The 15,877-nt window shown below is 36.6% G+C and overlaps 1 protein-coding gene across 11 annotated transcripts in view; it reads left to right on the top strand.

Annotated features, from left to right (window-relative positions):
• Positions 1-15,877, top strand: part of HDAC9 (histone deacetylase 9) — a 490,905-nt gene that overhangs the window by 348,207 nt on the left and 126,821 nt on the right. For all 11 annotated transcript variants that reach the window (XM_074863233.1, XM_074863213.1, XM_074863224.1 and 8 more), the window contains 2 exons: positions 6,962-7,082; positions 12,635-12,684. In XM_074863233.1, coding sequence (XP_074719334.1) covers positions 6,962-7,082; positions 12,635-12,684 — 171 coding nt within the window. The remainder of the gene's footprint in view (positions 1-6,961; positions 7,083-12,634; positions 12,685-15,877) is intronic.

The raw sequence follows: 15,877 nt of genomic DNA, 5'->3' as shown, positions 1-15,877 counted from the left end.
ATCCCAAAATTGACAGGGCTCTTATGCTCTGTTTTCTTTAATTACTTTTCTTTATATACTTAGGTTTTTACAAACCCAAAGGAACTGGTACAATAGGTTCCTTTGATTAGCTATTAGTGATTGTCCACAAACATTTTTGCAGGTAGTCTAGTGTACTGCGCATTGAGACATTGCAAGCACTATAAATAGGCATGTTGTATACACTCATCTAACTAGATGGCAGCCCTCTAACAGGCTAATTCATTTTTTTAGCTTAGATAATTTTTTTGATTTTCAAGAAGACTTTCTTTCAGCAAGGTCCTTAAGGCCACATATCACATGAGTGGTTTCACTGGTGGAATCACATACTTAAGGAATAAGTTAAACAAGTAGCTGAGTACTTTACTAAAATAAGGCCTAGTTACCTTCTTGATTCAGGATCCGTATTATAAAGAAAAAACAAAAAGAAACAAAATAAGTAAAACGCAGTGTGCTACTATGTATTGCTTTCTTCAGTAATAAACAGATATTGCTGAACAGTAAATTGTGTGGATCTGCAAAAGGTATAAATAGGAAAAGTGGCATAGGTTAGTCTGAGGTGCATGCAGTCCAATAGTTTCCTGGAAGATTTAAAGTTTCCTCTTACAACTCTGCAATTTCAAAAACTGAAATATAGCCTATTAGGTCTTGAAAAATCCAGTGAGTGGGCAGAGGAAATAAGTCACTTCATGTTGAATGGCATTCAGTTAATTTTGGCTCCCATTGCATGCTTTGAAATGAGGCTGGAATGTGAAACAAGCTGTCAAAATGTAAACTCTGATGATAAAACTTCAGCATGAAGCTGGTGTGTAGATCTGGTGTTTATCTTGATCCTCTTATGTAGGATTATATTTGATGATGCAATCTGTCCTTCGCTTCACTGAATTCTCTAGCACTTGCTTGACATCAAACACGTCCTTAAATGTGCTCACTTTTCCAAATAAGAAAGGCTGTGGTGATCCACTTAATTGGTACTCTGATTCTTTAGAAAAGTTATTCAGCTGAATATATGACTTGTGTCACTAAAGGAGTGGTTATTGCATTATTCAAGAAATAATAGGCCACCATTAAGCTGCATTCTGGAATATACCACACTGAAGATGCAGAGTCAAAGCATCACGGGCAACTGCACCATCTCTTTTACTGACTTCTGAATGCTCCCTCATAGATATTAGTATTTCTTAATGTAATTTCTCAATATAATTTCCCACAGTTTCTGTCAGAAGGAGTGGGGACATCTTTGGCCAGGTTTTGCCGCATGCACTGCCTTATGTACCAAGTCTGAAGGGCGGCTTAGGAACAGCAACCCGCAGCAGCCACTTAGGAAATCCTCTGCAGTAACTGTGAACCTTCTTTTTTTCCTCTTTTACTAAAACAATAGTCCCACAAGAAGGCTGCAGTCCCACTCTTTGTCTAATGAGTGTATCAGGATCAAAGCTAGTTCAGTTGGAGGTAGCTCAGATCTTGTTACCTTGCAATGCGTGTATCCTTAGTCACAGGCTTGTGCCAGGGGACCCTCCCTATTTTCTTAATCTAACAAGAAACCCTTATGAAAATGAACAATCTGTATCTATACGATCTTTGTTATCTATAGCAGTGACCAAAATGTGGTTCCTAAATCATGTGGTGTGGATTAACCCCTATCATGCAGCTCAGGTCTATGGCCCTGGAGAGACGACTGGCCAAGTGCACAGAGAACCATCATTTCTAACTAGGCATGGGATGATGGAAGTTATATATACTGGGTTGACACCATGGCTAATGCAGTTAATAGATTAATCTAAGTAGATTAATCTAGACTTAATCTATTACCTGTAAATATTGCTCATATTGCCCCCATATAGAGCATTTTAAAAATATAACTTGGTAAAATCATAACAAGGTTTGACTAGGGTACTCAAAGCTGTATCTTCACTACAAAATAAAATGTACCTGGGACTGTTCTCCATCACTGCGGCCAACTGGCATGGAAAAGCCCATGTTCTTACTACCAGGAATGCTTCCTGGCCCCTGCCAGTGACCAAACCATGTCTGGGAGTTGTTTGGGAGAGTGCTAGTTGTTGCTCAGCCAAAACGGTGTGATGGACCACTTTAGCAATTTAATAGATGATTGTGTTCCTCTGCCTGGGAATGTTTCCTGGCACTGCTTAGTTTACTGCTGCAGACACAGCCAAAAGGACTTTCTTCTCCAGACTGAATTTTGTCTTTCTAGCCATAGATATTTGAGTTCTACAGTTATTCAAACAACAGTTTAGAGGATTTTTTGCTAAATTGAGAAACTAGTGATAGCTTTCAGAATTTTTTTTAATCATATCACTCTTCCAAATAGATAGATTACTTCCCCCATCAGCTTTCCCAAGACAAAGGAGAAGCACATTCAGACCATGGCCAGCCCTGGAGAGCCAGATTTGAGAGACCAGTCGCTGACTGAGTCCAGGCCAAGAGAGTGGAGTAATTTCCACCCATAGGGGATTTTTGGATAGTCTTAGTATATATGTATTGGAAAAATACAATTCAGACACAATATTTTTGCATTAGTTTAAAAGTTTTGTGTATGTTTACTGAAATGCCTATTCTGTGTTCATTAAAGGCTGACAGACATAGAACAGAGTTATCAAATGCAGCACCAGAAGAGAGAAGCTAAAAGATGCAACGATTGTCATCCATTATCTTTTTTTGCAATTTTTTCTTGGTAAAGAGCAATGCATAGCTGACCTACCTTTGAGACAAAAAAATGAACTGAATTATATTTTGGTAGTGGTGTCTGCTTTCTACTTGTTCTAGGGAGAGGAAGTATTTACATAACTCCTTTCAGGCCATAATTTATGCACAATGACTGACATTAGGCTACACTGATCAGCACAGTTTTAGAAAAGAAAAGAAGATGTAGACACAGTCCCACTTTGTGCCCCCACCTCTACTTCATGTAGGGACTATGGTCCAGCAACATTTTTCTTTTCGGCCTGGAATTTGATCTGAAGTTTGGTAGTTTTCTGGAGTAAGGAGACATCTTACACCTCCTGCTGTCCACATCTCATGGAGTAAAGGGTAGAGAAGGAAAGAATTTAAAGATTTAAAAAACTTTGAGTCTGCCAGATCACACAGATAGAAATACATGAAAAAATTCCATCCTCTGAACCTTAGTTTACCACTAAAGAAGAAATAATACAGGAAAAGTTAGTCTTTAAGAGCAACAATCTTTGTAGTGTTTAACATATTCAGGTTAGGCACTGGATCACCAAAACACATGGAGAGAGTAAATGCATCTCTACATGGGTGCATGAGTGTCAGAGGTATGTCTGCTTGCAATTCCCACATAATGGAGAGAGAACAAGCGATGTGGGTGTACTGTCTGGAAAAAGATCAATGTTATCTGGGTGTATTTTTAAAAACAAGAGCAAATTTAACAACTTTGAGAAATCTCAGATAAGCAGGAAAAACTCTGAAGACCTTGTTTACAAACTAGATAGGCTAAGGGAATTTCAGAGACACTATCTCCATATAAATAACTGCAGTAAAGGCAATGGATACCTTACACTGAGACACCTGAGTGAGAAATATTCGTTAAGCTATGTCAACAATTCCTGTTGGTTTAGTAGAAAGAAACAGGCAGTGTCACCTTCATCTTTTTGAATCTCTTACTGTGCAAGAGTTTAGTCTGCTGAAAGTCTAACCAAAATCTTCAGGTTAATAGATGTTATCTGTGTGAAACTTTAATGCTCTATTTTAAACAGAAGACGAGACTAGACAGTCCTCTTTGACCTTAAACTCTGTGAAAGGTGAAAGCATTTTCCCATTGTGGAGAGAATAACTTTCTAGTTCTAGACTGATTTTTTGAAACATTCGTGCAGTGCTTTGCTCTCCTGAGATGTATAAATGTCTCTGTTGATGAGGAAAATTAATATGTCAGAGGAGAAAGCCAATGCACAAATTGTCATGCACATTAGAAAAAGATGACTTGCTTTCTAATAAGGTTGTAGTAGATGAATGGACATAGTATTCAAATACCCATGAATGAAATAAATACTTTTCATAAGTTCTCTGATGCTATTTCTTTTTTCATTGGCTTTATGCCAATTTTCTGCTTTCTACTACGTTTTAGGCTTTTAATACTACCATGGCCAATGAAAATTAAGAAAGACACTTTAAAATAGAAAAGATATAGATAAAAGTATATGTGTACAGTTATACAAATGCAAATGTTATGTTGTCTGATAACTCATGCCAATGACAGCCAGAAACTATTACTTTGTATAACTGAAGTTACATGGTTCCAGATTCTGGCAACACACATGATGTGTGCTTTTGTAGAACTGCTAAATCTTGCCATTATTCTGTAAGAAGAACCGTTCTTAGCAATTATTACAGGTAATTTTTAATATCCATTATTTTTTCCTCTGTGTTGAGCCTTAGGTATTTGGAATTTTAATGTTATTGAAAATGGCTTGACAGGCAGAGATACTGCAAGGGTAGGATGAAAGGAACAGTAAATGAGGAGATGGGAATGCAGAAACAGCACAGACATGTGCACTGTTTACCCTTCCCTTTCCTCCTGCCATTTACTGTGTAAATGTGCTTGCTGATACTCAAGGTTAGAGCTGGAAAAGCTGTGGAGAAAAAGCAGCTCTGGGCTGTGCCTGTCCTGGCAGCTCAGCTGTTGGCTGCACTCTGAGGACCTCACTGCTGGGAGCAGCCTGGAGTGGGGCATCCTGTTCAGTGCTACTTGATTTCTGCACCAAAGCTGTTTCTGCACAATCCATTTCTGCCCTAGAGAATCTGTCTGGCAATACTGGGTAGTAGGTAGCTCATCGGCAAAATGTTTTGGGGAGGCCACTTCCAGAACACATATCACAGAGCTCCCCATTGTAGGAATAATGGCTAGCTGTGGGTCTTTTTATAGTTAAAGGGATATGGCATTTAACAGCACTTTAAAAAGAGCTAGACAATTAACTCTCTTAAACATCTCTTAAAGAGTTTTTGTATAACTTGTAGAAAATATATGACCAGAAAGTGAGTATTTTATTCAAGGTTCTTTGATGTGACCTTCATAAAATACCACTTTACTTTTCTTATACATTTGGTTTAGCTGTCCTAAAAGTCTCGGTTTTGCTATGGAGAATTTGATATATAGATTTTAAAGCAGCTTATTAGAAACATAGACCTTAATGAGAACGGATGAACGAATAAATGTTACCAGTCACCTCACTTGTGAAGAAAAACATTTTATCTGACCCAGAAGAACCATTACAGAGTTTACTGACTCCATGAAGTAACATAATGTGCTGATTTTGATTGTGCAACTGTGTGTTAAAAGGATGTGAGTGCACCGCTACAAATTCTCATGTGAGACTGGGAGAGGCTTGAAGAAATTAGAGATGAAAAAGGGTTTATTAAGTCATTTAGTTCTTGGATCACTCCCTAAAATGATTTTTCCACTGCTGTGTCCAGTCAAGTTTTAAACACTGCAAGAAATAGGGCTTCCACCATATCCCTGAGGGGAAGCTTGTTCCACAGGCATCTAGATCTAACTCTCAGTATATTTTTCCTGATTAGTCAGAAAAAATTGCCACTGCTTAACTCAATATAAATTGTGCATGGTTCTTCTGACGCCCCCTAGGCAGCTCCTTTCTTCCACAGTGCAAATTCTCTTTAATATTTACAATATTGCTTCCTTCTGCTGGTGAAGAGGTTGGTGCTTTCTGATGTGCATGAGTAGGTGATGGATATAGTAAAAACTACAACAACCTCTAAGAAAACTAGAACTGAGTGGCATTTCTGTAACAGGTTAATCAGTCTATTAAAAATAGGATGATCTATTTGGATAACTTCTGTACCTTTTTTATCTGTAGATGTTGACAGTTGGACAGATACAGTCTAAGTTGTGAGAGGTTTTTCCCAAGTGTTCATAAGGACCAGATCTGCAAACAGAGTCCAAGACCTTAAAAATAGGCTGTTTTCTCTCCATGTTATCTAATATCAACAGGAAAGATGAGCTTGGGACCAGAACTTTGTTGACAGTGCTGTTTATTATGCCCAAACCTGAACAAAATCTGCTTCATGTTGCTGTGTCTGCAAAGGCTGTGCAGCACTAGGACAAGCAGAGAGTAAATATTTTTTATGACAAGCTGTAACTCCAGATACTTACAGGGAACAGATCTGCTGAATAAGGAGATGTTAGTTTTGTCTTTTCTTCCTTCATTTCTATCTTCCTTCCTTCCTAAACTGTTTAAATTTCAACAGATTTATAGAAAGACATCCCAGATTTTTTAACACTGATTTAAGTGGGGAGACTACAGGCTGGAGAAACAGTTAAAGAGACAAACTCCACCTACAGAAATGTAAGCAAGCAAGCGAGTTGGCATGTGTAACAGCAAAAATGATCCTGGGATACAGAACATATATTAAAAAAATAAAAATATATAGTAATATTTTATTAAAGCATTTAACCTTTAATTTTCTTCTTCTCCCTGGCTCTCCTCACTGTGATCATGTTCTTCCTAGCAGCATAAATCACAAGTACTAGTAGTGATGCAAAAAACATTAATCCTCATTCAGAACACATCTGCAGCTTACAGGTGTGAGTAATTTTTTGGTCTTTAAACTAGAATTTTTCTAGGCAGATTTCTTACTTAAATATTTCACCTTTTGGCTTGTATCTCTTAATATAATGTAGAAAAGAGGCAGAATCTTTTATTTTTCTTGTATGTGAAACCTTGTATTGTTAACTCTGCTAAGACTTAAGTGAAGCATTTGTGATAAACCACGCACACATTTGTTTTTCATATAGCATTACTTTAATAAACAAATCAGTGTCACATTCCTGCATGACGCAATTTCAACCCATTATTAATCATACTAAATGTTATTTCGGACCTTTACTTTTTTTTTTTCCTCCCTAAATATTGTCAGTGGAATATTGTAGGCCTCTGCTGTTTTCTTTCAGCGAATTCGAGGTCGAAAAGCCAGTCTGGAGGAAATACAGCTGGTTCACTCTGAACATCATTCACTGCTGTATGGCACCAGCCCCCTGAACAGACAGAAGCTGGACCCCAGGAAACTCCTAGGTCTGTACAGGCCTCTATTCTACTGAGAACAGCACATTCCAGCACTGTCATTAGTCATAGCTGGTGTCAGTTTAAAATACTTGGCAAGCAGTGTGACAAAAATTCACTTTTTCCAAATGCATTGCTATGTGGAAGGAGAATGTTACAATGGAAGCCAAATATAGATTAGCAAAATGCACAGGCTGGAAAGCAGCAATAGAAGTTTCTCCTCATTTGCTTCAAAAATCATTGAAGTGTTAACCCTTTACTGTAATTTGTTCTCCATCAGAGGTCAATGGCAATTTTGAACATGGTTGGTCTTCTATCTCCTTGTGTTCTTTGATTTGAAAACGAGAGTTTAAGATACACTTGCTTGTCAGAATTGCTTGTTTGCTGTTCTCATTTGCTTTATTTCAATTATTTCAGCCATGCTGAGTGCAGATACCATGCCTAAGTCTTAATAATAAGTGAACTTTATTCTAATGATTTCCCATTATGCAAAATATGATACCTTTCTGAATAACAGGGGGAAACAACACATTAAAATATTACATGGATCCACGGATGTACAGAATAACAGAAAACTGACAGGATTTTCACATCAAATATCCATGCACAGACAATGATCAGTGTATGCTTTTTAGAATAGAAAAGTAGTGTTAAATTGAGCTCTCCATGAGGGGAGCATGAAGCAGATCTACTTGTCAGACCTGATACAGAGAATGTGAAAGGAAACACACAATAAAGTAGTGCATTTTGGAAATAATCTGTGAGTGAAATACTGCCCTTTATGTCCCAGCAGACTGGATGCAACACTCTAATTCTCAGCTATTTTTAAAACACTTATTCTAAGATGTGGAGCTTTTCCTAAATGTAATGAAACCCAACCCAAACAAAACCAATACTTGCCATCAAAAGAAATTGCTGCCACAGTTCTAGTAATACATAACAATTATTTTTCTTTGGAAACTAATGCAAAGAGTTTCTTCTGTAAGGCAGACTGTTGCTTCAGTGAGTCATAAGAGTAGATTAAAAAAAGTCTTGATCACAATATTATCTAAGTATATATATCTTCTTGGCTAAGGCAACATCAAAACTGAAAAATACTTACAGTATGATAGATTCTCAGGAGCTTGAATTTCCAAGATAGGAAGTCCCCCTTTAAAAAAAAAAAAAAATTCCTGCAAAATGAAAATTTGGAAACATTTTGATTTGAGTTCAACATTGTCAAAATGTTCCATTTTGATAAAGTCAAGCATTTCATTTAAATTTTGTTGGGATTGATTCATTTCATTTTAATTTTCACAATATTTAGTACAACATGCATTAATACAAAATATTGCTCCCAGTTTGGATCTCAGTGGTTGACCAACAGTGTGTAGTTGCAGCTATGAGGTGAAAAAAGGAATGGACCCTGCTATCCTCGCTGTGTTTCTGTCTATGTGTAGAGAATGCAGAAGGCTTTGTTTATCCAATCTCAGAAAACTATTTCTTTGCCCACAGGTCTTTACTCAATGCTCTTTGGCTTTTTTATTCGACACTTAGTCCAAAATACTTATTCTGTAAATTTATATCAAGATCGCACTTCTAGCATATATTCTGAGTTTATCCTTGGCTAAATTCCCTTTTCTGTCTCTGTTTCTAGGATGTTTTCTTGCCACATCTCACATGGCCTTTTACAAAGACAACAGCCAATGAAACACTCTTCCCACATGCTTTAGCATGTGCCTTTTTTTTGGCTCAGAGCTCTAACGATTTGGGCTTCCAGACTCTTGTATAAAGGAACTTAAGTGTCTCTTACACTTTTCCAAAATGCAGTGTGACTGTTCCACCTTTCATGATTCCCAGTTCAGTGAGGTTGAACCTAACCAACCCCAAAATTAAAATTAACATCTTGGTATATTATAGAAATTCAAAATGATGTGTAGCAAAGGAAAATATCTAAAGGAAGTGTTTCTCATCAAAAATGTCATCAGTAACAACATCGTCTCATAAAACATTTCTATTTCAATGAAAGTGCATTTTTTTTCTACAGAAATTGTTCCATCAAATTATGGGTTTGCATCCTAATGAAAAGGAGGACCTAACCATTGCTTTCCTTACTACTCTGCCCACCCAAAAAGACAGATGCACTGTTTGTTCACTTGTGCTCCAGAAAAGCATTTGTTCCCTATTCCTGTTCAGAAAAGTACATCTGCTTTGTCTGAAGCTCTTTTTCTTTTTTTTTTTTTTTTTTTTTTTTTGCTAACAAGCAGCTTCTGTATCTTTCAAACAGAAAGGAAACACTTGAAGGAATTAAATATAAGTACAACTAGGATTAGAAATGTGCTACTTGTGAATAAATGCTTATTTCAGTGTCCCTGTTTGGGGAAAAAAACTCTGTTCTGGAAGACTGCAAAGCAAAATGGCTGTAAAAACTACTGAAACTACTGAAATCAGTGAGACTTATGCACACAGTTATCGTTCACATATTCTTAATGGTTTCAGAGTATAAACTGGCTTGAACTCTTGGCTTTATTTTTCCCGCATCAGGGCCTACAAATGCAGCTCTTGCAAATGATTACTTCAACTTCTACACTATTGTGTAGTTAAGCTTTTGACTGATTTTATTTCAGTTTGGTGTGTTAAGCAACATGTTATGTTGCACTACATTGTCTTGACATGAAGGAAACTAATATGCAGACTATGTGTCATATCACATTATGGTGTGACAGAATGTGACAGAATACCACCTTTCAAATCTCTTTGAGTAACGTCAAGGGCAGAACAGTTATCAAACAGATCTTACAAATTTGTTTGCTTTTTCCCCCCTCCAACCATAATAAAGTGTTTCTAAAAATCAAGTTTCCAATGATTACAAGTTTGTAAAAAGTGTGAAATATACTGTTGATACATCCCTGACAGTGAGGCAATATTCAGAGTACAACTAAAAGATGCATTCTCAGAGCATCTGTGCAATTGCAATTTCAAGTTAGTGAAAAAATGACCGCTTAGCAGAAATGGCTTCATTCTTGAGGGATGATACTGAAAACAATCAGGTTCCTCAAACTGTGCCTTTTCACAAGTGAACACACTTTTTTGTTTGTTTATTTTGTGAAAGACAGTTTTTGCCCATCACTTTTCCTGGTCATCAGACTCTCAGTCCCCAACTGTCTATCTCCTAAGCAGCTTCCTTGACTTCTGTAGGGGCCCTGACCTAGTCAGTGATGGGGGCCTCAGCACTTGATTTGACTAACCAGTTGAAATTTCACAATAGAAATCTGGATAATTTTTCTAGCTCTACCAGTAAATTGTTGTACTGACTTGTACTATTAACTAAAAGATTTTTCTCAAATGATTTGCTGGTGACTGCAAACTCTGTCATGAATGCAAAGCCAAAAAATGTATGACTATTTAAAATTTGTCTTCTATCTTACTTGAATTATCCCAGTATCTTTATTATTATTATTCTGGAGGTATCCTGGGGTGTGGAAGGTTGTTACTGGGAAATGACTGCTATTTACCAAGTTCTGCTGTGAAATCAACGCCAAACATCATGGCAAATTCTCACTTCGATTCATTTTCAGGGTTTACTTTTTGCTACTGATTTACATTTATGGCAAAGAGTGTTGTGACCTCTTTTCTTTTTGTGAGACCATCTAAGTGATGGTCTCACTCTCTCTTAGTAGAAATTTTCCCCACTGTTCTTTTAATGAAATCTCAATGTTTTTCTTGTTCTGCAAAGTCTGTTACCTGCTTTTTTTTGATTATCATGCAATAAGAAGTGAGTAACCTGGCAAGTTTCTTGATACACTGAAAAGGCTTCATTGCTTGTTTCCCCCCATTTTAGTATTAGCTGTTGATTGATTTTAGTGTCCTTCCTCACCATCTGCTTTTCTGTTTTTACTTTGTGTTTGTTGGTTTTAATAGTGTTTACCATGCACAATGTGCCCGGCTTCAGGGAGATAAATGAGATTTCATCTGTTCTCTCTTATGTCCCAACTCTGCAATGGAATTTAAGAAAAAAAGATCTATTCATTCAATATTCTAAAAATGCCTTCGTTTATCTCAAATTACAGCTTACGTTTCCATTAATGTCTCCTGGTACTTTAACAGCACTAATTTTCTAGTTATCTGCTCAGGACTTTTTGATCTTCCCCATAGTGAAAAGTGAAAAATTGCTGTTCACATTGGTCCCTGGATCTGCTTAGCAAGAGATCTGGAAACTCCTCCTGTGTCTCTACTCTGACAGTCTCCTGCAGCCCACATTTCCTTGCACGTCTGGTGCCGTTAGGACTCACAGTATGAGGATACTCTGCATAGCTGCTGCACCTGCATTTCCCCTGGTAGCTCCACAGGAGGTTTTGTTTGGCTTTTCTCGCACACTGTGCAAACTGATCAAAGGCCTCTAGTCGGTTAAAAATGCATCTTGGATTTTACTCGAAGTGTAAAGCACTTTCTTCATCTCAGACCTTGCAGTCTGGTCTCTTGTACTTCAAAGATGATGGCTTATAATTGTCTTTATGCATTTCATTGGCACCTGCTAAACATGAGTAACTGCAGCATTCGCCCCTTCCATAACAATGGGTGGCTCCTCTAGGTAACTTGAGTGATTCACTATCTAACATTTCCTCCAGATGGCAAAGTTACAAAGCCAGTTCTGTGATACGGCAGGGGAAAAGCTTATGTTCTCTTCCACAGCTGCCTTAGGATCAGATTACATACTGGGATACGAACTGCATCAAATCCTGAGATCCTTACACAGTTTTCATATTGTCCTTATCAAGACAAGCAGTGAGTTTAGTGGTACAAAAAAAGAAAACATGAATGAATAAAGTGAGTATAAATATTAAGATAAACCCTATCACATTATCTAATGTATAGAGCAGAGTAAGAAATTAGATTCTAAAGCCTATCAAGTTTCTGTTCCTTTTAGTAGAATGTATTGACTGAGTAATACTGAAACAAGGAGTATTTCATTTTATGTTTTTAAAATATTAATGTATTCATTGGTGGTATGTAAATGAAAAGAACAGCATTTCTGCATAGATAGGAAGACTAAGACTGTGATTTTCAAAGGAGAAACTTTTCTGGAGAGATGAAGTTAAAAAATTAGTTATCAGTTTCATGTAAGTTTAATGAAGTTCCCTCTGTTGTCAGTGAAAAGAAACAGGCACTTCTCAAGTATAATTCATCCTATCAGTCATCTAGGCTGGGTAGAGGTGCCTACCTCACTCCACTGGCTGTAGAAGAAGCTGAGATGACCAGCTTAGACAAGCTGCTTATCAGCTACAGATATCAGGATGATTAGTCACCCTAGTTCAGAAAGAATTTCTGTGGATATTTGATCATTATACTCCTTTGAAACTACTGCTTACCAATCTTAAGATTTATCACTGTTGCAAAAGAGTACCTTAGATGTCCCATGGCTGATTTGCTTTCTAAGTACTATTAATATTTTTTATTCTAATACACGACACTTTCATTGTGTGATACCAAAATCTGAATTACAGAAAAGAGTGATCACTGTTCCAGTATTTAAATGTCTTTTTGATAAATGATGCTTATTGTTTCTTTTTTTCTTTAATATATAGGAAACGTGTCTCAAAAACTCTTTTCCTTGTTGCCTTGTGGGGGACTTGGGGTAAGTAGATGCTTGTTTTTTCACAAGCGGGACAATATGCAACATATATATTCATTCATGAATTCTTTAGCACTATTGCACTGTCAGTTCAAAGTCCTCAAAAGCTGATAAAAAATGTAGAGATGAAACCTGAGCCATTATCATACTGTGTTTTCAAAGACACAGAAGACATTACATTACAATAAGCATATGGAACAGTTAGATAGGAACATATTTCGTGATAATGTGCACATTTCTTAGTTGTCCCACTTTGGGTTTTCCACATGAGCTCTATTTTTGAGGAAAGTAACATAGGTGCAATCGTTATAGCAGAATGAGCATTGGAGAAGCTGTTTTGTGTACTGTTGAAAAGTAAATATAGCTTCACATTTCTCAGAAAAGACAAAAAAGCTACCAAAGCTAACATTTAGCATGAGAAGTGCTCACTAGCTGCTAGCTAATAACTTGCGTGCTGTTCAACTAGCAAATTTTTTGAGCATTTTTATGTCCTGTTCTGAAATGGATTCATTCTGAAATACAAGCTTGCAATTATTAAGGCACACTAGACAAAAATCAGTTGCAATACTAGATAAAAGAATTAATCTAAATTATTGAAAAACATGTAGAATGGAGAATTTCTACTGATGTTGGTATCATGCTCCTATTAAATTCTACTGAAGATAATACCAGGGAGAAATAATTTTTCACATACAGGGGTTTTTCACACAAAAGTACTCTACAATTTTGATCCATCTGGGCCTATTATTTCCTGATGTCAGCAATATCAAAGTAAATTGATGATATCACTAGATATTGATGGACTGGCTGGATGATGCATTTATATTTTAGTTCCCTTTCACTGTTTCTGAGTATGCAGGAATAAAGTCACAATCTCTGGAGGTCAACTTCCAATTCAACCTTCTGAAGTTTTTACTTTTATCCTTCACAAAGGATAAGTTCCACACCATATTAGTCTCATTTATAGTGGGGTTTCTTATTATTAGATACTTGACAAGAAATACTCATTCTGTAAGGTTTTAACACAGGAAAAAGAAAAAATCCATTTTAGCTTTCAGTATTTAATAATTTTTGAGGATTCCTGAACTATGAGTTAAGGAACAAAGAATCAGGAAGTGGTAATCATTCCAGCTCCTCCACTGTGGACTTAGCTTGCTGAGGATTCTGCCTAAAATTCGGAACTTGGTGACTAGCAACTTGCTAACTTTGAAACCTGGGGGTCATATCTGTATGTGAATCAACTAACATTACACATTGACACATAGACATGCACATCCACATGCACCTCTGTTCACTACTGTGTGCACATATGCACACACACACGTATATGCCCACATTTCTGTATAAAAAAAAAGATAATATTTCACACTGTTGTTGAAGTTATTATGAAGTTTAGAAAAAGTTGAACAAGAGATGAATAAAGTTGAGAAAGGATGTTTTTCAGGCTTCTAAGTAAAGAGGAGGTGATATAAAATTTCTTGAACAAATTTTTTGAGGGCTTTGGAAAGTAAATAGGACTGTGGTATGCTTTGAAAATTAAAATACAAGATTTTTCTATGAAGCAAGTTATTGTGGTATTAAAAAATCGTGAATAGAGATGTGCTTTGAAATTCTTCTACTAATGAAAGTATATTGTCCATTCTAAAGTTAATGCAAGTCAAAATGCTCAGTATAACTTCATTTTTTTAAGCATTTAAGTTTATCTACACTTTTTTTGAGCCTGTTTATTTCTTATTTAAAATCATGGAAATTGGATTAAAGAACATGTCGTAGAAATAGATCTTTTATTTATTTTTTTTCTAGTTGGTTTGCCTTTCTACATATTATTATTGTCAGGCTTGCTGTGGGGCTCTTTTAAAGGAATGGGTTATGACCTTTTTCAAGGTAAATAATCAGATTAGGAGCTCTCTTTCAGTGATATTTAGCTGTCTGTTGGTTAAGATGAGCTCTGGGAAATGGAGTTGCTTCAAACTGTGTGGAAAGCAATTCTTAAGTTTACTTTTCAAAAACAATGGTGGAAAGAAAGAAGAAGCATTGCTACTTAGTAGCTTTCAACTTAATTGAGGGTTACAAAGCAGTAATCAATGTAAAGTAGCAAGTAATTAATACAAAGGTTTTAGGGAGGGATAGAAGACTTAATTTTTTTAAATTTTTGTTTTCATTTATTTTCTTGCTTGCTTGCTTGATTACTTGTTTGCTAAAGAATACAGTGAGAAAGTATTAAGAAAAAAAGAACTCCTTTCTTGCAGGAGACATTATGGCTGCCTATTGAATGATGGTTTTCAGAGCTCTTTGATCCTATTGTCTTCTAACCATATGGGGACCTTGCTGGCTGTTATTATGCAGCTCTTCCATTATTAAATAGATTAGTGGTTAGACTACTCACAGGGGATGGGAAACCTAGGCTCATTTCTCTCCAGTGCCAGGCTGGATTTAATACCAGAGCCTCCATCTCTTAGCAGATGTTGTTACCACTGAGAAGAACATAGATTGTTTCTGGTTGGGGACCCTCACACCACACATTGAAGCTGTACCACTGCTGGAAAGAGCAGTGGACTAGTAAGAGCATAAGTAGGATGAAGCCCATGTTGGCTACTATCTCCCTATCATATGTCTATAAATAATGTGAAGTCCTAGCTCTGAGCCCCTGCTCCACAAACAGCTTATATATTTCACCTGAAAGAATCACTGGACAAAATGGAAACTGCTCTTGGAGCAAGGACTGGAACCTAGAACTTCACAGACACTGAAGACATGATCAGTTGATGGGCTATACAGACTATATTGGCACGAGTTTGGTGGGGCTTACATTGCTCACAAACAAAAGTCCAACTAACCTCCGTAACCCTGAACTCTACTATATTATTTATTTTATTGTTATCTCTGTTCTAACAGCACCAATAAACTGCAGTCAAGATCAGGGATTCTCTTCTTTGGACGTTACTTAAATGTATAAAGTTTTTTTCAAGAATTTTGAAAAGCAAACAAGAGACAGTGTCCATAACTAATATTTGCTGATCCTGTTCCATCATGGCTCTAAATCTTTAATACTAGTGCAAAATGCATGTAAAGCTGTCACTTACTGATTTTGTAAACATTTTTCATCCATTTAAATTTTATTTCAAGTAGTGATAGGGACTGATTATGTCAGGGTCACTGGTGAATTGCATTTGGTGTATGTTAGGCTTTCAGAAGA

This window comes from Strix uralensis, chromosome 1 (genome assembly GCF_047716275.1).
Source record: "Strix uralensis isolate ZFMK-TIS-50842 chromosome 1, bStrUra1, whole genome shotgun sequence".
Taxonomy (NCBI): Eukaryota; Metazoa; Chordata; class Aves; order Strigiformes; family Strigidae; genus Strix; species Strix uralensis.
This window is presented reverse-complemented; position numbering and strand designations above follow the sequence as displayed.